The 26,398-nt window shown below is 39.4% G+C and overlaps 1 protein-coding gene across 2 annotated transcripts in view; it reads right to left on the minus strand.

Annotated features, from left to right (window-relative positions):
* Window positions 1-26,398, minus strand: part of gpr158a (G protein-coupled receptor 158a) — a 97,977-nt gene that overhangs the window by 63,347 nt on the left and 8,232 nt on the right. For both annotated transcript variants that reach the window (XM_022193899.2, XM_022193900.2), the window contains exon 2: window positions 10,282-10,387. In XM_022193899.2, coding sequence (XP_022049591.2) covers window positions 10,282-10,387 — 106 coding nt within the window. The remainder of the gene's footprint in view (window positions 1-10,281; window positions 10,388-26,398) is intronic.

The raw sequence follows: 26,398 nt of genomic DNA on the forward strand, positions 1-26,398 counted from the left end.
ACAAATTCTTCAAAAAATGAGCAGTTTGCATCAGATACTGTTAAATAAATAAATAAAACCTGGGCTCCTTAGTCTAACTGCAAAGCCATGACTGATTCCGAAGTCATATGACAAAAATTCAGAGCTCTTTAGGCTGAACTGCAGGGAAAAACATACTTGACCAATTAAAATAAAGATAAAAATGAAGCATGGATCAAAAATATTATACACAGGATCAAGCTGTCACTTTGTTGGAAGATACATTTAGCATGGTGAAACATTTTTCTAGAGATTAAAAAAAAAACACAAAAATTCTTTGCTTAGGTTGTAAAAAATGTAAATACGTGAACATCTATAAGGCCTTAATTTGGTCTGATAATGGAAACACACTTGGCAAAATGTTTTCATGTTGATTTCAGGTTTTTTTCCAGTTGTTTTAAATCAAACAGTCATAGAAATTCAATTGTTTTATCTTTAATTATGGTTTGAGCCACATTCTCCTGCACAGAAGGCATTTTTTAAACTACCTCTACTTCTAGCCAGCATTATGCCGTTTCCACAGAGGTGTGGGACTTAAAATTGAAGTGAAAAATAAGTCCACAGTGAACAAAAACACCCTGAAACTGCTTGGAGTGTTAGATGGCAGCTTCACTTGGGTCTCAAGGCAGCAACAACAGATCCTAATCTCCAACCAAAGTATCAGCATTTGAGTTGTATTGTGGGTAAAGTAGGCACCAGGAGAACATTAAATGGACAAATATCTGTGGTTGTGCTGCATTAGGTTTGATATATAACGACTTAATCAGAGCGTGACAATGTCAAAGACTGCAAGATTAAATCATCAGAGTACTCTTTCAGAGTATTTTCAAGCATTTTGACCCAGACAGTGGCCTGACATGATATGAAACTAATTTTCAAGCGAGGACTTTTCAAAACAGTTTCCAAGATGTAACACTCCATCTGCAGAGCTACAGATGGATCCCCATCTCAGTTCATCCTGAAGAAACTCCTTAATCTCTCTTTCTACAGTGGGAAGACATTTTTTTCATCCTCTTTTTCTTAATATCCTGCTTTCTGTACTCCTTTACTACAATGCCGGGTAATTCACCGGCACAAAAGGATTTGCTAAAATTGAAGGGTGAATTTAAGTCTGTTTGTGCACAGCAGTGTTCCGTTTCCTTTTCTAGCAAAGACCCTTATCAACTCCAACGCATAATCACAGCTTTGGTGGGATCAGTGTAGATAATTAGCAATTACCCTATTTATAGGCTCCTGAACATACTCGTAACAGTCAACATAGCTGGTAAATGTAATTAATTAGGATGCTCAAAGCCGTTTCTCTTCACCCCAAATTGGTGAAACGGGCTCAGCAGGTTGAAAAGGGCCTCGGCCTGGTTCGACATCATCCTGACACTAGTCCCTGGAGGGAATCCCTGCTCCACAACGCCGTGAATCCTACAGTGTTGGGGGGGAAATTCCCAAGATTCTAAAAAAGAGCGATCTATTTTTATCTTTACAATACGGGGCCCTGCAGATGAAGCGTTTTTGTCGAACGAGTGCAGAGGGAACACTTGGACGGGAAAAAAAGCTGTCAGAGAGACTAGCAGATAAACGTTACTCACCGTCGCTCGGCTAATGTGGATCACTTTCACAGAGGGGGCTTGGGGAGCTTTCTGAGCGTACGAGTGGAAAATGAAGATCCAGCGAAGAATGACATATTTGGATGTGACACAAGTAGCGGAGGCATTTGTGCTGACTATGAGAAGACTTCTCCTGTTATCTACAGGTCTATTTTTATCAGGAATCTTTTTTTAGCGACATGCTAACAAATTCACCCAACAATAAATGGAACAATCTCCACAGAAAGCATCATTTCTGTGCTCCTGAGTGAGAAACTGGTGAACAAAACTATTAAATTACAACAAATTAAGCACAAAGTAACATTTAATTGCATGTTTAATTGCTGTCAGTATTGTGCTCAGAGGGCATTTTAAGCAGGAACAGCAGCACAAGCCCAGACATTCAATTACAGCGTTTGATAAAAATGGAAATTTCTCAGTCTGGTCTTTTTCTCAGATGACTATGAGAACAAAAGACAACTCATTAGGGGATGGAATGAGGTCTTAAAACCTTTGCATGCAAATTTCTGATGCTCCAATCAATCTTACTTGTGACACGCTGGTTAATGAATGTCAGTGTTTTAAGATGAACCCCATCAGTTTAACCTGCCGGATGCGTTTCTTAAGTGAAATGAAATTGAGGATATCATATCTGAACATGGCGGTAGCAGCTGTACTATCATGCCAACACCCTCAAATTGTATGTTTTTCTCCAGATGAAGGGCGTGTTATCATAGCTGCCAATAAAATACATGACCTTTGTCTGATTTGTCTGATCTCTGTAAGTTATAGGCGGCCTGCGTCTAAAGATGACAGGACAAGAGACAATGAGGCGTAAACCACAGAAACAATGTGTGACACAAATGGCTCGTGTTATAGGCCAGCAGCAGGGTTATTACCAATCAGCTGCTTTTATTTTGGGATTTTAAAAACGCAACCATAGGCTTAATCAGTGTGAAAGATCTCCGCTAATGGATAGTCGGGCTGATTCCTACAATGGCTGTGCATCAGTCACAACATAAGGACAAAAATGTGTTTCTATTGTGTACATCTGTTGAGTAAAACTGTCTGTTTGCAGAATTAGACTGCAAAAAAGGGCAAAATATGAGGACAAAAATGTGTCCTCACTGTTTATTAATTGCACCAATCTGAGCACCCAAGTTCCCAAAAAATGTACTTTTCATTTTGTGGTTAAAACTTAAATAACTACAAAAGCACTCAGAGCGTAGTTCTCCTCCAAGGCTGCTCATTCCCCCATACGGCATTGTCAGAAATGCATTTTTTTTATATAAATGTAGCATTAGTTTATTAGTTATTGATGATCAGAAATCAATTTAATATAGATGTACCCACAAAGAACATGATCTTGCGCTGAGAACAGGCGTGTGTTATGCGTGTGTACGTTATGTACGGATACCGAATCGCATGACCTAAGTACATAACGTGCGGCGGGAATTGATGGAATTCGGAAACACCCCCACAATTTAATCAATTGTTCCTTATATCATTTCCAAAGTCCTGGTAAGCGCTCAGCTTTTAGTAGTATCGCAACCATGCGAGTGTCAGCAGGCAGCTGATGTTGTGTTCACTTGTTGTCATGGTTACAGTGACGCCATGCTGCTATCTTGCAATGATACAGAAATCTTTGACGAATCCTTGGATCCAGACCATAAGCTGCATCACTGCCAAAATCTGATCACTTGGTCCTTGTGTCATTTCTGACCTTCCCTGAAAATTTCATCCAAATCTGTTAATCTGTTTTTGAGTAATGTTGCTAACAGACAGACAGACGGACAAACCAACGCCGATCGTCACATAACTCGTATAAATACAGCTGCTCACTAACAACGTGCAGACATAATTGTGCACCAAGTCACCTAACTAGACAAACATTTGACAACATATTGGATTTAATTGTAAAATTTGACAAAGCACTCATCTGGAAAAAAGTTTGCCAAGTCACACTGAAGAGATAAAAATCTAATAATTATGGCACTTTTTGGAGAAATCCTCTCAAAAAATAGCAGTACAGAACCAGTCATTTGTAGCCAAAATCAAGCAAATTTAGCTTCCACATGGTTAATTATTTATTACAGGGCTCAGATTTTTGGTAAATTACGAATTTCTGCTGTGGTAAATGTTTGACTTAAGGATGGACAGCAGGGGTCACAGTATGGGCTAAAGAGAATTAAAGTAAAGCAGCGCAACATCCGAACAAGTCAGGACAACAAGTGCGTAAGTAAAGGAGATAGACAGAAAACCAGAGAGACAGCAGGCGGGAGTAGACAGAGCAGCAGTTGCTTAACACTGATGCCGTTATTAATTCAGCGGCGCAGGTTTACAAGGCGGAAAAATCAGCATGTGATTGAGATGATAGCAGGCTGGGCCAAGGCAACCTTGAGAACCAAGGTCAAGATGTAACAGTGATTGAACAGGCCGATCCCCAGATATCCTCTCAGCTCTTCAACAACAGATAGAGCAGGAAACCGAGGCGAGAAACAAACCAAACGTGGTGGTGAGTGGACACAAACACAAATACCATGAAATGACCCCTATTTTATGTATGTTCTGGGAGTCTTAATGTGGATATTGCATTGTGCTTTGGTAAGGATGGTCACTCCTTATGGGGAAAGGCAGACATTTTAACTGAATGATTTCAATCTAAGCGAGAATCCGACACTAGAAATTTCAATTAAAGGAATTTTGCAAGATGAACTTCTACTTCAGTGTCTTCTCCAAAAGGTGTGAATGTGTGGAAGAAGACAGAAAAACAGAAAACTAGGGCAAACATTTTAAACGCCACAGAGTTACGGTTAGATTTTTGAGGTATTTTGTAGCTTTCTGTTACATGAAATGTTCTTCTTTTATCCGATTAGAGAGATTTTTGATGTCCCTCAAAGAGGCTTCAGGAAAGTCAACAGCGCTAAAATGACAAGAATTCAAAACAAAAAGTGCAATTTAACACAAGCATATAATTCTCAGTAAATAAAACCAACAGCGGCTCTCAGTCAGCAGCCCTCAACAGGAAGCAGTGCAGCATCAGGAGTCCTTGTCGCGGTGGCTGAAGTAATCATTCAGGTTATGTGTCACTGCCTTTCACGGATACAGTCCCTCAGGGCCCCGGCACTTGTTCTGAGCAATAAGCTAATTGATTGAAACATTCATCATCATCCACAACCGACGTTCTCGTATGAAAGGTGCCCTCAGGGCGGCAAAGTCCTAGACTTCTGAAGAGCGGCGAAAAGCACTAATGGAAGTGCCATTAGAGGGAGATGAGAGGTGGAGGGGAGAAGAAACCTGCAGCTGCATGTGTACACCTTTATAGCAGGAAATAAGTCGACGCTGTGGTTCATCAGCTTTGGGCGTCTAAGTTATGACTCACGTAGTTTCACTGTAATTGGTACGAGTCAAACCTGCAGGCCTAATCAAAGGAAGTGAGATGGTTGCTCTTGGCTAAATAAATGCAGTGACTGTTCTGCAGTCTGTGATGAAATTGATTGCTGTACTGCATATTGCTTTTGACAGCAGCGTCTTGACATGGTGCACTACTATAAATAGATGCTGATATATATATATATATATATATATATATATACACCGAGGGAGAGAGCATCTTTGCAAAAACAACAGATTTACAGCGTTCTTCAACTAACACGACGCCACAGATGAAAAAAGACAGACAATGGATGCTGGTATGTTAGTTAATGTCCACAAGTCCACCATTCTGTTGCTTGAGAAATCATTTCAGACAGTTTTAAAGGTCTGAAAATGCAGTTCTGTCCCCCACAATGTCCCCCCAACTTCACCAAATCCTTCGGTAAGAGAAGGACAACATTCCTCAAGCAGCATCCACAACACTCATTAACACTATCTGAATCCATGAGTGGACAAACTCGTTTCCGACTTCTGATTTCTGCTCCCAGTATCCACTACTTGGTTGTTTCATCATGTTCATTTTGTTGTAAAGATGCTGTGTGTTGGGAACAATCAATATTCATTCCTCCTCTCCGTTTCCAGCTAGAACAGTCATTTACCACATTAACAATGTCTAAACTGTATTTCTGATTAATTTAATGTTATCTTCATTGAAAAAAAACTACTTTTCTTCAAAAATAAGGACCCCAAACTTTTAAACGGCAGTGTATATATGTGCCAGCTTCCATGGTTATGTCACTTTTATCCATTATAATCAATACCCATTGGAAGCCTGCCAGAGAATTAAGAATGTTTAACTTGTTCTCAATATAGTGAGCAAATTTTACAGTCAGGTGTCATTTTTGCTTGATTTTACCTTGAGTTTAATTTTAGCACCGTGTTGGTTTTTAAGATTCGTTTTTGTTTCCATTCCTGAAGCTGGAAAGAACTCCTTTTACAGTGCTGGCGGAATATATTTCCATTTTTTATAAAAGGCAAAAAAGAGTGCAGGTGCTCAGTTATTCAAAAATGACACAAAAGACTGAACTGTTGAAGTCTGTCTGTGGAAGACAGTGAGAAAAGAATCAAAGAACGCCATCAAAAATGATGGTGAGATTTTAAAATAGCATCGCCTTCAAATAGCCATAGGTGTTAGACGCCGTTGGTTTCCTGTATTTTTCCTGTCAATAGTCCGAGCCTCATCTTGTTCGCCATTCGTCTGCCCGCCTGTTGGATCAGTCATCCATGGCATCTGCTTCCATCTGAGTTTGGGCTGCCTGCATGCTTGGCTGGACAAACAGCAGCTTGAGAGGCAGGATGCGAGGGGAGGCCAGGAAGCCGGCTGTCTGGAAACAACTGCATTTTGTCAAATTCAATTGCTGCAATGGTGGCACTTAAAGAGCCGCTAAGATGAAAACGAACAACAGCGGACGTGCGAGGAAATGGAAGCTGTTGGATGTCGGCGCATGAAAATCGGAATCTAAGTAGCGGCGATGCTGGGAATGTGAATGAAACACTAAATAAATCGCCGTTTCAATAAATGGCTCCGTTTCAAAATAAAGCAAAGAAAAACACACCTAACATGGATATTTAAACGGCCCCAAAGAAACCCATTAAACTACAAATTGCTGCACATGCAGAGGGAATACCTGCGTGGTAAGAAGAAAAAACAAAAAAACAGCATCAATAAAACAAAATGAATGCCCATTTGGAAATACAGGGGGATCCCTCCTAGTGCTGTTTTTATCACATTACCACACACACAGACCTACAAGACTTGATTACACTGCTGTCGTGCTTTCTATTCATAGCTGCAGAAACATCCGCCTCCCACATCACCTCTGATTTACCTGGTGGTGCACGTTAGGGCCGAAAAGGCAGGTTGTTAGCTGTAGCAGACATGAAGGCGGCTTGCTGTAATTTCTGTTGGCACGGTGCAATTTGTGAATGCAAACTTTGCAGAAATAATGAGGCTGTGTCGGAGTCGCTGCCGCTCTTGTTCCAGCGTCTCGGTGTTGTTTATCCAGCAGGTGCGATGATAATGAGCACTTGTGCATGATAAAGCTGTCGCGCAAGACAGGACACCTCCTGCAACACGCCAGCCTTCATCATTCAGCTGTAAGCAAGCACACTCCTGACACACTCCCTGCTCTGTAAGGACACAGAGATCATTATCTTGCAAACCCAGCTGAAAATCCATACCATTAACAATGTATTTCTCTCCTCCCAGTCGCCCGACGCGCACACACACATCCACGATGTCAAATGTCTCTGGCATTGACTGTCCACGGAGAGGTGGAAGTACTCAGACAAAGAGAGGGATTAATTATTCAGCGAGGCTCACTGCAATCCATTACATCACATGCATTATGAAGCAGTCTGATCTACAGCACATCTTCAAAATCTATCGCTGTGAACGACGAGACCCAAACAGCAGGTAAAGAGGCGTCGCAGCACCTCGATCCCAAAGTGACTTCCATTTCACATGACATCATCCAATGCTGGGCGAAACTGTTGACACAAGTTGAAAGGATTAGTTTTATACGTATTAGGAATAATAGAGCATGTCAAACAACAAGAATATCATGAAAAAGTACATTTTTACCGAATTTAATTCAAAAAGTTTCAATTATTATATATTCTTTCTGCATTAAAACCAAGTATTGAGTGTATAAATAAACATACTTTTCAGAATTTCAAGATTTCTGTCGTCTAAAGCCTTTGTTACTGAATTTTCCAAGATATTCTAATAGTTTGACATGACAAATGTCTGATTTTCATGAGCTATAAAGCATAATAATCACAATTAAAAGAAAAACAGAGACCTAAAACATTTTCTGTAAGACATAATGAGTCTAAAATAGATCAAGTTCTGGCTTTCTTAACTAATTCATTAAAAAATATTAAGCTTTTTTGTGATATTCTAATTGTTTTAAATACTGAAATTCAGATTGTCACAAGCTATGAACCTTAATGAATAAAACTGAAACAAAAAACAAAGTTTGAAATATTTCCTTGTAATGAATCTAGAATAAATAAAATCTCCAGTTTCTTAAAAAACTGCTTGAAAATATTAGTTTTTCATGATATTCTAATAGTTTGAGATACTTGATTTTTTTTTTTGAGCTATAAACCTCAGTTACCACAATTAAAACTAAAAACAAGGCTTGAAACATTTCCCCTTTATGTAAAATGAATCTAGAATGAATAAAATTTTCCCTTTCTTAAATAACTAAAGCAAACTATTAAGCTTTTTTGTGATATTCTGATAGTTTGAAATACTGAAATTCAGACTTTCATGAACCGTAAACCTGCACACTACCTGCCAGAGCACCAAACTGCAGACAGACAACTAGCCAGCAAACACAACAGAGCAATTAGGAGCTAAAAGAGCCAAATATTTCCCTCGGGAGCCGGTAGAGACCAACACAAGCTAAGGAAAGTGCATATTTGACCGGAAGCATGACCCCAAGTTAATGATTATTGCTGTTGTGAGGAAAGGCAGCTGCTCGCTAACAATTTTGCTAATATTAAGTTAGCATCACAGAGCCAGACCTGTCTCCACGACGGTCTGACTGTACCTCATTATCATTTTTGTTATAAAAACTGGCTTGTTTGTGTTTCTTTAACCAAATTACAGCCCTGCTGGGTGGAATCAAGATCAGCCAAAAAACCAAGCAGGTTGGTGCTTGAAAGTTGCCGTTTCCTGTAACAAAAGGGATTTCTAATAATGTGGTACATCAGTGAGTCAGGTTTGTAAGAAAATAAGACAGGAAACCAAAAAAAAGTTTTTATAAAAGTGAATGCAGCCATTTAAAAGCAAACATGACATTTTGAGTTGCAAATTCATTCATATCTATTCTAAAGTTAGAAATAAGGATGAACAATAGTTCTGCAAAATGCTGAACGTCTGTCATCCTCTCCAAAATAACAAAGAGCTGAGAGTTTTCTCTACTTGTCTGAGGGCTTAGAAGAGCCACATGTTCCAAGGCCTCGAGACAGGATATTTTTCAGCCGTATAAAAATGGCCAAGGCTATTCTTCTCCTGCACCAGTCGAACATGTTTCCAACACTCCATCTCCATTTCCGTCACTTAAATTCTAAGCAAAATAGATTCATAGACCCTGGAAATAGACCCTGAAGATATGCGGCGTCTCTGTCCATTGTCTAATGACTGCAAAATGACTCGGCCCGGCTCTAGTTTCACGCAAAGCTGTGCATTCAGTGTCAACAGAGAAACACATCATATTTCATAACAACATAACCTTGACAGAGGTAGCGGCTGAGACGAGGTGCAGCTGCCTTTAACAAAGACTGTGATGAAAACATAGTTGTTCCTTGTAGTCAAGGATGAATTTATAAGGATAAAGTCATTCTTTAACCCTCGGGTCGTCCTGCGGGTCAAAATTGACCCGTTTTAAAGTTTGAAAATGTGGAAAAAAAATAGATGTTTCCACAGTGAAACTTCTGATGTCCACATTTTCAACATTTTGGGGAATTTTTGAACATTTTTTGGTGGAAAAAAGAAATGTTAAAAATGTTTCTTTAAGAATTTTCAGGGGGAAAAAAATCAACTAAAATGCATCAAATTTCACTGGATTTTTGATTTTTTTTTCTGAATGTTCTTAAAGAAAATATTAGAAGCTTTACTGATATGTGTGTAATCATTTTAGATTTTTTTTAGGAGTTTTTTGGAAAAATTTTCACTCATTTTTTGAAAAAAATTACAAGAATTTTCTTGTCAAATTGGGGTGTTTTTTAAAAAAAATAATATTTAATGAATTATTGGAATTTTCTTCCTGAATGCTTCGCGAATTTTCAGAAATTTGGGGAATTGTTTGCTGAATTTTTGACTTTTTTTCAGTAAAGGAAACAATTTTTTTGGTGCCTGTAAATGAAGACAACAGGAGGGTTAAAGAAAAACTGTTGCACCTATTGTATGCTGGACGTATGTTAAACCAAAAGAACATCATCTTTATTGCAGAATATCAATCTGTTTTTAAAAAAAAAAGTAAGTCAAGAAAATTACAGGGAGACGTTTGTGTAGGGAAATTTAAAAGATAGCCTCTAATGTTTAGCTTGCCAGAAGCTGGTTTTAACGGCGTCATCGAGGGAGAATCACATCACCATCCATTTGTCACAAGACATGCAGATTTACTGCTTTTCCATTTAGTGCCTCGTGGAGATGTGACTGAATGGGTGTGCATTACAGTTGGGTTTTACGGAGCAGATCAATCTTCTGTCTAATCCACATGTTCGGCACACTCACCTCCATAGTGGTCAGGTTGCATCGATGGGTTCCAGCAAACCAGCCGTCACTGGAGCACTGGTCGATATCAACATCCTGCAGATTAATGTCCACTCGCACCACGCCCCTGCAAAGACAGGAGAGCACCATTAACCAGGCTGCCGGAGCACTGAGAGGGTCAGCGCAAAGTGAGGGCTGAGTTTAGAGAATGACAGCAGTCTTTCAGGTTCAGGGTTTGGTTTCGCAAAGATGTTTTTGGGGGAAATTGTTGAAATAATGTGTTAATCAGATGTCAGTTTTGTGGCAGAAAACTATTTATAATCCTGAAAAACAAAAGAAAACTGAACCTCAGACACCTGTGTCTATTAGTTAAGATAATGTGATAAAATCATCAAATCAACAGTAAACTGTAACCTTAGCAGGAGCTAGTTAGGACAAACACAACAGGGAGTCTGTTATGTGTCTGTTATTGTTCAAAGGTCAACAAACTACACTGACAAAAACAGAACGCACGTGCTTCTGACTGTGTAGCTGTTTTCTTGGTCTTTTTTGCAACGATGTGGAGTATCTTCTATAAATAGAGGTTATCAAACTAGTACAGTTGAATGGTTGCTTGAACTGAGAGATCAGAGACAAAACATGACTGAAATACTGAAGTATTTAGCGTATATTTAAAGACGATCTTTCCCGGTTATTTCACAGCTGAGAATAGGAATTGCTGCAATCAAACAGCAATCTTCAGAAAAAACAAAGAGTTTTAAACTTTCAGTCCATTTTCTGTCATTTTCTGGCTGTTTTGTGTCTCAGTTGTCATTTTGTGTCTCTTTGCAGTCGTTTTGTGGTTGTTTTGTGTCTCTTTGTGGTCGTTTTGTGTCTCTTTGTGGTCGCTTTGTTAGTTATAATCACAGCTGGCAATTGCAATCGCTACAATTAAACGGCAATCTTCGGGAAAATTGCAGTTCCTTGAATGTCCACTTGAGACTGCCTCCAAAAGTGAGTCAATCTCAATAGACCCTCAACTTTACAGCAGAAATAAACATGTACAAAAACAGTTTTGGTCTCTTTAGCTAATGTCCCAGTTCATGGCAATTATACAGTGAGAGTTTTTTCATACAACTCACCCACTTAAATTGTTTTAAGGCTTAAAGTCGTGCATAATTTAGGGCTATTAGTGACAGTTGATTGCCTTCAAAGTAGATATCATAGCCCAGCGATAATATCTACTGTGAATATCCATGAATCTATTTAAAATCAGAACTTGCCTGAATATTACCAGGATTTAGGTCTCTTGTACATCCATCCTTACAGTGGCAACAGAAACTGATAAAAGTCCAATCATCATAAATTTTAACAATGTGTGCAAATATAGACTAAAAAGACAGCTAAAGCTGAAGCCTACAATTAACTAACCGTCTCCATGGCAACCCCATATTTCCTGTTTACATCCCACAAAGCACTTTAAGATGGCAGAAACCAACATTTGCATGCAGTCTATGCTCATTTAATATGGAGAGCAAATGCACAGTAAAGTGACTGATTCCATCTGTACAGACAAACGCATAACAGGCTTTAATGCAAATTCAGAGAATGCCATGGCAACCGTAAAAAAGCTGTAAAGCGAATGCACTTTTTGGGAAGACAGACAAATTTGTCTACGTCTTAATTTCCACTCCTCCTGCTCAGATGGAAGTGTCGATAGGTCAGTCAGCGCGGCAAACCGCTCAGCAGTGGCAGCTCTGAAAGGCTGCAGTCTTTGCTCCGTTTCAACCAGCGGGGCCAGGCAGGGACTTCTAACAGGGCTGGTGAGGATTTACACTTACTTAGCTTCTTAAAGCTCTGTGAAGAGAAGGTGACTCTGAAGGTCAGTCTCTGTGATTCTGACAAATCTCTTCACTGGTGTGGCATATGTCTTTTCTGCCTGACAGCTGCAGCTCACAGGAGAAGCCATCGAGTGAATACAGTGCATGTAAAAAGTTTTCCCCTTTTGTTGCCTTTTTACATTGAATTATGGTCAATTTAAGTTGGATTTGTGTTTGACAAGAATTTACAAATGAACTGATTTCTACACAGTAAAGTAATTTAATTAAAGATAGAAAAGATAAAATATCTCATCACCCCTAATTTAACACAGCTGCAGCCAGTTGGTGATAGAAGTCACATAATGAGCTAAATGGAAAGCATTGTACAGTAAATGTGTCTCAGGTTGTTGCAATATAAGGACACCTGTATCTGGGAGGTGCAGTCACTGGTGAATCAGTATTTCTGGGTACAACTACACCATGAAGACAAAACAAAAACACTCCAAGCAACTCCATGAAGATGTCATTAAAAAGCATAGTGAGGGGATGGACACAAAGAAATATACAAAAAAAAAAAAAACTCAGTTACTGTGCAATAAAGAGACTGATAAAGGAGGCCACCAAGGCATCTATGACTCCTCTAAAGGAGTTAGAAGCTTCAGCAACTGGGACTGAAGTGAATGGTAATGCAACAACTGAGGGCTGGATTCTTTACCAGCCAAAGATTTATGGGAGAGCAGCAAAGAGAAAGCTACTGTTGATAAAAGCTCATTAAATTTCAACTAAAGTTCCCCAGAAGACAAGTGGGAGCCTCTGAAGTCAGCTGGAAGAAGATTCTTTGGTCTGATAAAACTAAAATTGAGGCTTTTTGTCCATCAGAGGAGATTAAATGTTTGGTGGATATCAAACACCGCACATTATCACGAACACAGCATCCCCACCACAAAGCATGGTGGTGGTGGTGGTATTATGATGTGAAGCATGGCGGTGGCAGTATCATGATGTATGGATACGATTCAGCAGCAGGCCTTGGAAGAATTGTAAAGGTTGCAGGCAAAATTAATGGTGGTTGTTTTTGTGTCTCTGTGGTCATTTTGTCTCTTTGTAGTCATTTTGTGTCTTTTTGTGGTTGTTTTTGTGTCTTTTTATGGTTGTTTTGTGTCCGTTTGTGTTCATTTTGTCTCTTTGTAGTCATTTTGTGTCTCTTTGTGGGTGTTTTTGTGTCTTTTCGTGGTTATTTTGTGTCTCTTTGTGGTCATTTTGTGTCCATTTTAGGTTGTTTTGTGTGTTTTTCCCAGTCATTTTGTCTCTTTGTAGTCATTTTGTGTCTTTTTGTGGTTGTTTTTGTGCCTTTTTATGGTTGTTTTGTGTCTGTTTGTGGTCATTTTGTCTCTTTGTAGTCATTTTGTGTCTTTTTGTGGTTGTTTTTGTGTCTTTTTATGGTTGTTTTGTGTCCGTTTGTGTTCATTTTGTCTCTTTGTAGTCATTTTGTGTCTCTTTGTGTCTTTTCGTGGTTATTTTGTGTCTCTTTGTGGTCATTTTGTGTCCATTTTAGGTTGTTTTGTGTGTTTTTCCCAGTCATTTTGTCTCTTTGTAGTCATTTTGTGTCTTTTTGTGGTTGTTTTTGTGCCTTTTTATGGTTGTTTTGTGTCTGTTTGTGGTCATTTTGTCTCTTTGTAGTCATTTTGTGTCTTTTTGTGGGTGTTTTTGTGTCTTTTCATGGTTATTTTGTGTCTCTTTGTGGTCGTTTTGTATCTATTTTAGGTTGTTTTGTATGTTTTTCCCAGTCATTTTGTCTCTTTGTAGTCATTTTGTGTCTTTTTGGGCTTGTTTTGTGTCTTTTTATAGTTGTTTTCTGTCTGTGGTCATTTTGTCTCTTTGTAGTCATTTTGTGTGTTTTGTGGGTGTTTTTGTGTCTTTTCATGGTTATTTTGTGTCTCTTTGGGGTTGTTTTGTGTCTTTTGATAGTTGTTTTGTGTCCGTTTGTGGTCATTTTGTCTCTTTGTAGTCATTTTGTGTCTTTTTGGGCTTGTTTTGTGTCTTTTTATAGTAGTTTTGTGTCCGTTTGTGGTCATTTTGTCTCTTTGTAGTCATTTTGTGTCTTTTTGTGGTTGTTTTGTGTCTCTTTGAGGTTATTTTGTGTCTTTTTAAATAGTTTTGTGTCTGTTTGTGGTCATTTTGTCTCTTGTAGTCCTTTTTTGTCTCTTTAAAGCTTTCAAGCGGTGAGTACTTTATACAGGTCCTGTAAATTAGACGCTTTATTGCATGTGTGATTATACAGGAAAAACAAGTTCCTTTCTTCTGCTTGTTTAACACAAGACAATATATTTCAGACGTGTGCAGCCGAACAAGAACCCCTGAACTGTCTCTTAGCGACCTCAACCCACATACAGGCTTTCCCTCCTGGTAGACTTAAAAATGGAGCACAGCCCGAGGCAAGTGTTGTTAGAAAATCTATACCGACGTTAAACTTTGTGGAAGACATGCTGTACAACTCTGGAGAGTTGCAGCTCTGCAGGACGAGTGTCATGACACCAGGATAATGTGCACAGATGGGAAAAAAAGACGTTTCTCTGACCCAGCATTCAGCATGTACAAAATTTTTCACACACAAGCGTTTTACATAAAGACCAGCCAGCGCTAGATGAGAAAAAAACACTCTGAATGTTCTTTCTAGCGAATATACACAGATCAGGACGAATAAAACTCTCCTCCAAAGTGAACAACCGAATCACCGCTGTAATCCATTTAATCAGGCAGCGGCTTCACTGCAAATAAATCAGCGGCTGACTTTGTACTGACCTTTAACTCCTTTGATGTTTGTTTGAACATTGACATTCAAATTGGTTTTATTTTGTTAGAGGATTAACAGATAACTTTGCTCTTCCAATTTCCAGGATTTGGGCCGGAAAAAAAGTACGGGCACAGGCTTTACATCGACCTCCGGCCTGAGCTATTCTAAGAATATACGTTGCTTGCTTTCTGTTTCCCCCTTTAGATGGTTTAACTGGTGATCACTGACTAATAAGGCTTCAATTAGAGCGTAGAGATTTGTATTATTAATGCATTTCGCCCCCAGTGCTGCTTTGTTAAAGAGCCCTTAGTGGCAAGACATGAATGGAGAACATTAATACCTTGGATATGCTCTTAAACGAGCACCCTTCTTCATGTCTCATTCTACTTTTCTTGCAATGTTGATGGAAATAAGACAATTTTACACATTGGAACAGTGGAATAACTGTCCTCCCTCTACTGTAGCAATGATACAATCCTTTAGCTGTATCATTTCACTTAGATCTGCACCGACCACATGCAGTGATGATGAGGACGACTGTGACTAAAAACAGTGACGTTGTGGAAACTACTAATGTTGGTTCTAGGAGATAACATTGTGAATTCCTTAAAAGGACCAAAAGATCCCATTTCAGGGCATTAGAATGCCCCAGATGTCAACAAACCTGTTGTAAACTGAACTACTCACAGTTTGTTTACATCTGGCTGAATGCATCTAAAATGTGTTTAATATAATAGATAATGTTGTAGGGTGTTAAGATGAGTATTTAATTTAGTCAGGTAAATTTTGAAATTCTGGACCCATGAAATAAAGTAATAGTCAAATCTTTACTGCATTTGCTGACTTAGTTACACCAAAACACTAATAGTAAGTGATAAAAACAAAACAGCAAACAACTGGGCAGCTAGCTTGAGCAGCACCAGACGAGCAAAGACACACAAAGTCCCCCAACAACACAGTGAAGGTGTGATTACACAATGCAGACATCACCGAGTTTGATTAAGAACATGTAAATAACCCAACAGCTGGGATGCTCACGCGAGCTCCGACAAACACCTCGTCCCGTCTACTGCTGGGATTTGAGAACAGGCAAAGTGTGGTTTCCATAGTAACGCCTCAGTCAAACCATCCCTGGTGGTAACTCGGCAAAACAACACACACAAAGCGGGAAAGTGGCAGAAGATGCTGTCAGCGTTGCTTTGTCACCGTTGGGGAGAATAAAAGACAGAGTTCATGGATTCTGTAATTAAAGAGGCAGAGAAGAGCTGCAGCTGTGACAAACAGAGACTGAAGGAAGCGGCGGGCGGCAAAGGAAAAGCTAAAACCAGCCACTGATCTATATTAGGCTCTTTTAATAGCAGGTGTTTTGACGTGCCGCCGCAGGAAAAAGCACAGGTGTAATTTAAAAGCATGAATCACGGCGACCGAAATAGAACGGACACAATTACCGAGTCTCTTAATAAAACAAACACTTTGATTGGCTGGTGTGGGGCCATTAAAAACATACAACACACATCAGAAACATATGCTCAGTCATAGATTTCTAACTATTAACCACAGATATACACGTATGAGCCGACTTGTTAGATGCACGGGTAGATGCTGGTTTCTTGAAATAGCGGGAAATTGTGCTGCTTTTTGGACGCTCTAATGAGAGAATCCCAACAGTTGATTAAACTGCACGCTTGTGAAGTTACCTTACAATATTTTACAACTAAGAAAGCATTAAATCTGATATAAAACAGTCAGTAATCCTTCTATTAACACCTCTAAGCAGCCATGAGGTGCCGGTGACACATTTAAGTTACACTGTAAAAAAAAAGTTGCCGTTTTACAGTAAAATTCATGAACATTTTTTTACAGTGTAGTTCAAAGCTGCTTAGCATTGTGCATAAGGATGTTTTATCAGTGTGGAAATGCAACACTAGGGCTGTTAGATTTTTCACAATTCACACTGAGGCTAGCTCCCATGAGGCTAGGGCGTAAACATCTGGGGTTTCATGCAGATGTGGGTGACAAAACGTAGGAAGTAGGTGGAGATTTGTTGTTCTTATGACTTATGGTACATGAGTGGACAGGCGGTGGTTGTGTCATAGCCACATGCTAAATCAATATTTTTTTTCTAAACTGGAAGATGCTACTTTTAAAATAACGTCCCATACGTGCATTTTTGGTCTCCCAGTTCTTCTATCATAAGCTTTTCCATTTAAGTAGGCCACAAAAGGTGCATATTTAACAAAAATCGATGGAAAACAAGAGGTTAAGCGAAGCAATATTTAATTTTTCTGCTGAAGCTGTAAGTGTTGTTTAACAGCCACAACCCCGCTGGTGCACTGCATGTGTGATTTTAATAAATAATGTTGGATTAAAAGCAAATTCACAGTTCAAAACAGTGAACCCACTTCTACATAAACATGTCTATATAACACGCTTCACCCATGCATACCAGAGAAAGCAGGATGGTGACAGAAACTTGGATGGAGAACAAGAGTTGCTTTGTGTTGTGTATTGACATATTGACCAAGAACTGGCCTCTGAAATGTGCAATTTTGGGAGAAATGCCATGAAAAAAAAGAAATTTTAAGCCTGATTAAAAAAAAATGATTTATGCCTTGAACTTAAGTGTTTGTTAGAATTCTGTCAATAGTTATAAATTAAAGCTTTTTGCATGTCCTAAATAATGAACAAATTGATCAAATATGAGCCATTTGAGAGTGGTTATGCAGATAGTATATTTAGAAATACACACATGTTGGGATAAAATCTGCAAGTATCCTGCGTCATTAAAGCAAATCTAGCATCTGCAACAAACTAAAAAGCTGGAAATTTAGTTGAAATTTCAGCGAGGAAGACATGAACTAAGAGGTGCAGCTTCCCCAGAGCTTCGTTCATGCGTCATTGCAGCACAGACTAAATTATCGACTGTACTTTACCACAGTATAAGCTAAGAAACTCAAAAACACAAGCTCTAAAATAGTGCCAAATTTCACGATCAAACAGCAAGTCCATGTGTGGGAGTTTCCACTTTCTTTTAAATTCTGCTTCTTTGCAACACAAATACAAAATATACTTTAGTTATATTGAAAACCCTTTCTAAAATCTGTTGTTTTCATGTATATCTACCTATTATGGGGGGGGGGGGGAACAATACACAAGCCTGCAAAGAGCCCATTTTCACTGTAATGTTTAAATTAGTTAGTTAATATGCATCTAAAAGCATTTCATTCAATCAAATTACCACAAATGACACAACAGCGTGGGACATTTGGAGTCCCCGAAGGCCTGCAGCCCTTTTTGCCCAACTGCTAACCAATGCTTTGGTGTCCTCACTTAGTTAGCATGAGAAATAAATGCTCCATAGTGGGAACAAGCAGCTAAATATTGTGATTATATGACCTTAGGGTGATACAAGACCGTGCATTCACTGTCAACAAACACATTCAGCTCTTTTTAACCTCGCAATAAGAGCATTTCAGTGCATGCAAGCGGCATAAAAATCCCATAGCTGAAACCATTTTCTCAGGAATTTGCACTCCCTCGCACATCTGTGAAATAGTGCTGCTGTGGCATGTTCTCCAGGTGTACAGGAGCCGGTTTACTACACGGAACTCCCAGCGGACGGCAGGTGAGTGCAGCGCTCTCTTTGCCTGTACTCCGGTTATTAATAACTGCTGCTGCGTTCCTGCCTCGGGGCAAACTGACCTCGCTGTTTTTCCTCCTGCGCTGCTGGTTGTTTCAATGAAAAAAAAAACAAATAAAAGAATTACCTCCAGTTCTCCACATTATGTAATAAGGAGACTGAAACACGGAAAAGGCAGGGATACGACCGTTTGTTTGCGGCGGAGGAAAATGTCTGTTTCGGTTGCAGCTTTTTGCTTTCAACTCTCCTGTTGTGTTCATTTATGGGCCACCGAAAAATATTGTTTCCTTGTGTGGAAAAAAATTCCAAAAAAAAAAACAGCAAAAAAATCCCCCAAATTTCAGAAAATTTGCAAAACCTTCAGTGAGAAAATTCCAATAATTCCTTAAAAGTTTTATTTTTAAAAAAAATCCCCAAAATTTGGCAAGAAAACTCTTGGAAATATTTTCAAAAAATGAGTAAAAATCCTCCAAAAAAAATCCTAAAAATATCCAAAGTGGCTACATATATATATATATATCAGTAAAACTTCTAATAATTTTAAGAACATTCTCATTAAAAAAATCTTTTCTTTTTTTTTCCCCACCAAAAAATGTTCAAAGATTTCCCCAAAATGTTGAAAATATGGACATCAGAAGTTTCACTGTGAATTTTTTTTTAATTTTTTTTCCACATTTTCAAACTTTAAACTGGGTCAATTTTGACCCACAGGACAACACAAGAGTTAAGAGACAATCCAGAGAATAAAATAGTCTTTTTCTCTGCAATTGGATTTTTTTTTTCCTTCCTCCTTCCAGGCGTCCCAGCCAAAGGGGACATATGGTGAATAAAATAGCTTGTGAAGAGGAAAGGGAAGCCTGTGCGGCGTCTGAAACAGAGGTGGCAGGACGTAATTTGAGACCGAGCATCGGGCAGAGGCATCACGGTGGCCATCAAGGCCCTCGGGGCATAAAGACAGGATTATCAGAGAGAGCAGGAGATAGTGGTGCCCCGGGAAACAGAGTGCTCGCTCCTTTCATCCTCCATTCTTTGTGGGTCTAAAGGCCAGGGCCGGCTAAGAGAGGAGCATCCCACCAGTAGGGCCTCTGGTCTTTCCGACAGACCGGGCTAATGCTAGCCGAAGCATTACGGGCTTGACTGGAGACACATCTGCATAATGGCTCACAGGCTACAAAAGGATATTCATCAAAACATGTTTGCGACGAAGGCCTCGCCGTGCCCTCTTTGTTACAAGTCAGTCTTTGATGCAGCCATGAATGAACGCTGAATGTCAGGCCCGTGCGCTTTGAGCTGCACGCCTCTATTCAGGAGCAGAAAATGGACTCTGAAACTGATTAGCCCATTTAGTGGCTCTAATAGCACAGGGAGCTGTGGTAAAATCTAAATCAGGCACCGAAGAGACAGCTGAAATTCATGGCCATGTTAATTTAGCGCGTTAAAACAATGAGCAGTGAGTGGATTAAGACGTACACCAGATCGAGATCAGTTAACAGCGCCTATTAAATAGCTCTCACAGGCCCGGTGTCTGTTTTAATGTTAATTTTATATGATTTGAACCAGGAAAAGGCTTATTGAGATGAGGAATCTCTTTTACAGAAGCGCCCAGGCCAAGCCAGGCAGCAGCACAATTTAACAGTAAGGTTTCCATTAAGATCCATTTATCCATTATCTATATAATGCTTCATGCTTAGTAAGGTAGTTTATCCCAGGTGACTTGGGGCCAAGGCAGGGGACGCTCTGGACAGGTCACCAGTCTGTCACAGGTCTACATGTAGAGACAATCACACTAGCATTTGCACCTACGGGCAATTTAGAGTCACCAAATAACCCTCGTGTGGTCTTAAGATCCCGTGCACTCCCGTTGTTCTAAGGGTCAAAAATGACCTGCCTCCTCTGAGCCTCTAAAATAAAGCAGCTTAACTGCATTCTAAACCAAAAATCTATTTAACACGAAGATACAACCTGTCATGCATCACACATTTTGAGTATGTCTGGGTGTTTAGCTCTTCAGAGAGCAGAAAGCATGGATTTAATCAGTCGGCACCACTCGTTTTTAATCACACCATACGTCTAGAACTGTTTTCTGAACTAAAGTGCAGGTTTATTATCCCTACTATTGCTGCTAAAGGTACTGCATAGGTGAAACATTATTTGTTTAGCAAGACATACTACTTCTATATCCTAAGAAAGTGCCAGAAATGTGAAGAAAGTAGCTTTAAATGCATTTTTGAAGGGAAACAACCATGTACTATATAGTGTACAATGGAATGGAAAACTACAAAATACTAGTCTTTTCACATCTTTTGAATCATTGCTCTCATTCACAAGGAGCAAAACCTACAACAATAAGAATTTCCCTTTAGGAAAAGTCATCGAAATTCAAACCAAAAAAGGTCATTTAGGAGGTTTTCTATGCTATTAAACATAGTGGCCGGTTCATTTTAGACCCGAAGACAGCACGAGTTTTAACCTCAGCATGTTTTTAGACTGTGAGAGGAAGCTGGAGAACCTGCAGAAAACCCACGCATGAACAGGGAGAACATGTAAACTCCATGCAGAAAGATCCCAGGAAAGACGGGACGCAAACCAGGGATCTTCTAGCTGCAAGGCGAAAGTACGTCACTGAAAATATACGCAAAAGTCATCAGTGACGATGACCAAGCAGACCAACATGTATCATCAAATGTGTCTGCCTTTAAGAAGTGAACGTAAAGAAGCTGCATGATTTCATTTAGTGACACGACCTCTTTAAGATTCACACAGCTGCGCAACGGATCCAAGCAAAGAGGGCAAATTGAGTATAGGATTGGGGAAAGATAGCAGTAATAATACTTGGAAGTAAACACAATAGCTTCCCATACTTATCTTTGACAGATATAGATTTGTAGATATAAACACAGCAACCCAAGAAAAGGGGAAGGACATGACGATGCAACTTCAGTAAGAAATTCAAGATCTGGTGGAAACCTCAGTGCAACAGTTTGGTTGAATATTAGCTACCTGCATGTTTTAATATTTTCACATTTACGCGTCCTAAATACAGGACAGCAGTAGCTAGCACCATCAATTGATTCTAAATTGGCTGAAGATGTAAAAATGAGCGTGCATGGTCTTGTGTTTCATTGTGTTAACCCTGCAGTGAACCAGTCTGTAGCAGTACACCTGCATCCATGCTAGTACACAGCATGTATACTGGTCTGATTTTAGTGTTACTAAGTCAACATGCACAAAATGTGTAGATTTTAGGCGGGATGCCGAGGATACTAAAGTGATATTAAAGTCCAGAGGTTTATAAATTAATTGAAATTGAATAATTTAACATTGAATGTGTGCACAAAGCAGGACAGAGGAGCAGATTCTGCTTATATGTGTGTTGACTCAGCAGGGATAACGTTAAATGAGATAAGTGGTTTTACAGGAGTTTAATATTTGAAAACAACACAGAATGCCCAAGCGCTTTACTGCAACATATTCTATTATATTTATAGTTGTAGCCTGGTGTACGGTTTTAGTTTTTCCTTCACATAATTAGCAACTTTTCCATCATAAACTAATGAAGAAAACAGATAAATTGGTAGATAAAGATTCACCAGAATGAAGAAAAGTGAGCGTTCAAATGAAATCTACGCCCACGTCAAAACATTTTTCACTTCGCTAATTTCAGTTTGGGATGGGAGTCCAATTCAGAATTCAGTACAAGTTGCTAATGCCACTAAACTCTCTGCTATTTCACCATTTTGAAGGATTGTTGTCTCACCAAGAGATCAGTAGAGGGTTAATATCCGTTTCAGTTTGTTAAACGCAGATGAGACGAGTGGGTGTAGCGGCTTTGTTTAAAAGAACTTCTGATGAAAGTGGGCTGAGTGATGCAAAGTGCTTTTTCATCCAGCAATGATGTTTTTCAGGTAACCTACCCAACACCGGTGCTTCCATTGAATCGTCCAACTGTGACTTTGAGCTGCCAGTGAAATCACAAAAACAGGAACTGAATGAGACTTTATTTTGCTTTGTCACCACCATCTGCAATGTATAACTCTTTCTGGAATTAATTTTCAACACACGTGCAGCCGAACCACACAACGAGTGAATCTGAGATCATCTGAGTGCAGTGAATGCATCAAATGATTGTAGTGCAAAGACATCTGTATCTGGAAGGTCCAGTCACTGGTAAATTGGTATTACTGGCCATAACTACACCATGAAGGCAGAAGAACACTCCAAGGAGCTTTGTGAAAAGGTTATCGAAAAGCGGAAGTCAGTGGATAGATACAAGAAAACTTCCAAGTTACTGAAATTCCCTTGGAGTACAGTTAAATCCATTATGAACAAATGGAAAGGACTATGGCGCATCTGCCTACAAAATGTTCTCTTTATCAACTGACTGCGCAAGAAAGTGACGACTGAGGAAGGCCACCAAGACACCTATGACTCTTAAAAATCCGACTTAACCCTCGTGTCGTCCTGCAGGTCAAAATTGATCCATCTGAAGTTTGAAATTGTGGAAAAAAATATAGACTTTCACAGTGAAACTTCTGATGTCCACATTTCCAACATTTTTGGGAAATCTTTGATCATTTTTTGGTGGAAAAAAAGAAATGTTAAAAATGTTTCTTTAAGAATATTCACATAAAAATCAACTAAAATCCAGCGAATTTCGCTGGATTTTAGTTGATTTTTATGTGAATGTTCTTAAAGAAAATATTAGAAGTTTTACTGATATTTATGTAATCACTTTAGATATTTTTAGGATTTTATCTGGAAGATTTTTACTCATTTTTTGAAAATATTTACAAGAATTTTCTTGCTAAATTTGAGGGATTAAAAAAAAAAACTTCTAAGGGAACTTTTTAAGGAATTACTGGAATTTTCTTCCTGAAGGTTTTGCAAATTTTCAGAAATTTGGGGAACTTTTTTGCAGATTTTTTTTTTTTTCAAACAAGGAAACAATAGTTTTTGGTGCTTGTAAATGAGGACAACAGGAGGGTTAATTAGTTGAAATGGGGGCGACTGTACCTACAACAACCAGTCAAATGTGTCTTTATGGGAGAGCAGCAAAGAGAAAGCAGCTATGCAACAAAAAGCTCATATTAAATATTAACCACAGTTCAGCAGAAGGCATGTGGGAGATTCTGGAGTCAACTGGGAGAAGCTTTTTGTGGCAGAACCAAACACTTCAGATCATCACAAACACACCATCCCCTCTGTGAAGCATGGTGGTGGCAGCATCATGAAGTGGGATGTCTGCAAATGAACGCAGCAAAGTGGAAAGAAATCCTAGAGGACAACCTGATGCAGTCGGCAAGAGATCCGCAGCTTGTTTTCCAGCAAGATAACGACCTAAAGGGCACGGAAAAGCTCCACAAAAATGGTTTGAAGACAGCAAGACGAATGTTCTGGAGAGGCCAGACCGCAATCCAACTTAGAATAGGGACCTTTGTTCATGATTCCTGTGCAACCCTGGAGAACTTTAGCAGTTTTGCAAAAAAGAGTGGGTTAAACTGCAGCATCCAAATGTGCAAAGCTGGTTGAGTTGTCCACTTAAGATCAACCAGTAGAGGTTTAGTCAAATTACTTTCAAGTTCAGAGGCAAATCTCTCTAAAGATTAATGCTGGCACACAAACCGGCCTGCATCAACTCCAACTCCAAACCATAAACTACAAGTCACGCCATGACAATGAATGGAAAGTTTCGAAAAAGTCATTCTCGCCCATTTATTTCAACCAGTTTTGGAATATAACAAAAGTTGTCCACGTCGGTTTTTCCTTGTCACTCTTTCACACAATCCAGACAATACAACTAAACAATCCATCTCGGGTTTTCCTGGTGATCCAGCAAAAAAAGTAAAAACAAGGAAGTACTTTTAGGATACTATACTCACCCCAAATGCAACCAAAATCCACACAAGCGCGAGGAAAAAGCGCAAAATAAGGAGGACGCCGGTCTTTGCGGACGCACGGTTCTCTTGGAGATGCGCCACGCTGTGAATCTATGAATTTGTATCTGGAAGGCCGATTTTGCACCGGTTACCGACAGATGAGATGAACAAACAAGGATAACTTTTCCAGATTCCCGCACAGGTCGATGCACAGAGGGTTTGTTTGTCCAGATGATCCGTAGCCGGCGTTTGAGGCCAAAGTAAACCGGATATGAGAAAGCAACGCGGCGGAGGAAGTTGAGCCATTTTATTGGCTGAAAGAACTGACTGGGCGTGGAAGTGAAGTGAGTAAACAGGGGAATGGTTTTTTCTTAATATTTAACACAACAGACCTGAGCAAAAGTGGAGATTTTGCACAGAAGAATGACATAAAGTTGCAGTTTCACCTATCCAGGCTTAATGCTGTTAATGCAGCCAGAGGTGCATCTACAGGTGCATGATTATGGTGATGGTCATGAGTTATAGCTCATCCAGAAAGGAAATCAAGAGTCTCAGATTAGTAGAGAATTTCCTAATATGGGATTTGCAAGAGAGAAATGTGCAACATCTAAAACCCAGCACTTGGTTGGGGTTGTGGTCAGGTGAGTGGCCAATCAAGCACAGTAATACCATGATCTGTGAACTATTTTGTGATAGTTTTGGTTCTGTGGGTAGGCACTAAGTCCAGCTGGAGAAGGAAATCAACACCTCCATAAAGCTTGCCAGCATGTGACATGAAAGAGTCTTTTGTTGTAAATTCTTGTCTAAAAATGAACCACAATTCAGCGTTGAAAAGCAATAAAACGAGAGTGAATGCTTTTCATCTTGTGTAGGTATATTTATGTACTGTACATCTGCACAAGGACAAAGGGCGTCCAGGAATAAGAACTGACATCTCCAGCTACGCTCCACATGTGCAGATCAACCAAAGATGATGCAAAGGAGAGGAATAGGCACAGGCTTAAATATTATCTTTGAGCTTATCTGTTTGGCCGAAGGCTTTGCACGCCCACATGAACTTGCATGATGCACATTTCTCCTGCCCCGGCGTCTTGATAAGAACGCTGCTGTCCTTTCAGAAGGGCACAGTTTGTACATGGCACAATCACAAAGCAAGAACCGTGCAGCCTTGTTTTTTTCTCTCCTTCCAAGGAAAATGTCTCTTATGTGATGGAAATGCATTAAGCTGACAGGACGCGTACAAGCTAATGCGAGTCAAGCCGCCGGGCATGATGCTGCTTGTCTACCAGCATTTCGGCGCAACCTGGGTCATTATTGAGTTCTGTCGCTGGTCATCAAAAAAGACACGGCGCCCCCCCCGGCCAAGTGGCTGTGACAGAAAGCGAATAAAGACTGCTTCCATTGTGGAGAGCTGGCATTTTCTGTCATACTTCTTACGCTTTTGTCATTAAAAGCTCTCTTCTGGAGGCTAAACTTCACCTCTTTGGAAGCTGCGCAACCATGACTAAAGGCAGAGAAACTCAAAAGGGCCCTATGTGCAGAAAGAAAACTGAGAAAGTGATGGCTCCACATATGATAGATATTCCACTAGTTAAACAAATTGGAACTCCGTGCACCATTTTTGCGCCTTGCTACATTTATTGTATGGATTAAGTATGCTTTATTTTGTTGTCAGTCTCTCTAATTTGTTGCCATATTTTTGTGAATCTGATGAAATATCAAAATTTTATCCTGTGAAAAAGTTAAAAAATCTGATGATTCTTTATTTTTTACAGCAGAGATGTACATTTAATGATATATCTTGATTTTAAGCTGTCAGAAAGTTGAAAATCTTTGTCATTGTTAATATTTTTGCAGTTTCTTGCTCTAATAAACAGTGTCATTTGGACATTTAAAAAAAACAACAACATGTTTTAAAATAGATAATCTGGGGTTCAGAGGGTTAAAGGGGTCTTTTTATCGTTCAGGTATGCTCAGTTTTGCTCTAAATATTTTGAATATGTCGCCATACTTGTCTCCTCTCTAGTCT

This window comes from Acanthochromis polyacanthus, chromosome 20, assembly GCF_021347895.1.
Source record: "Acanthochromis polyacanthus isolate Apoly-LR-REF ecotype Palm Island chromosome 20, KAUST_Apoly_ChrSc, whole genome shotgun sequence".
Lineage (NCBI taxonomy): Eukaryota > Metazoa > Chordata > Actinopteri > Pomacentridae > Acanthochromis > Acanthochromis polyacanthus.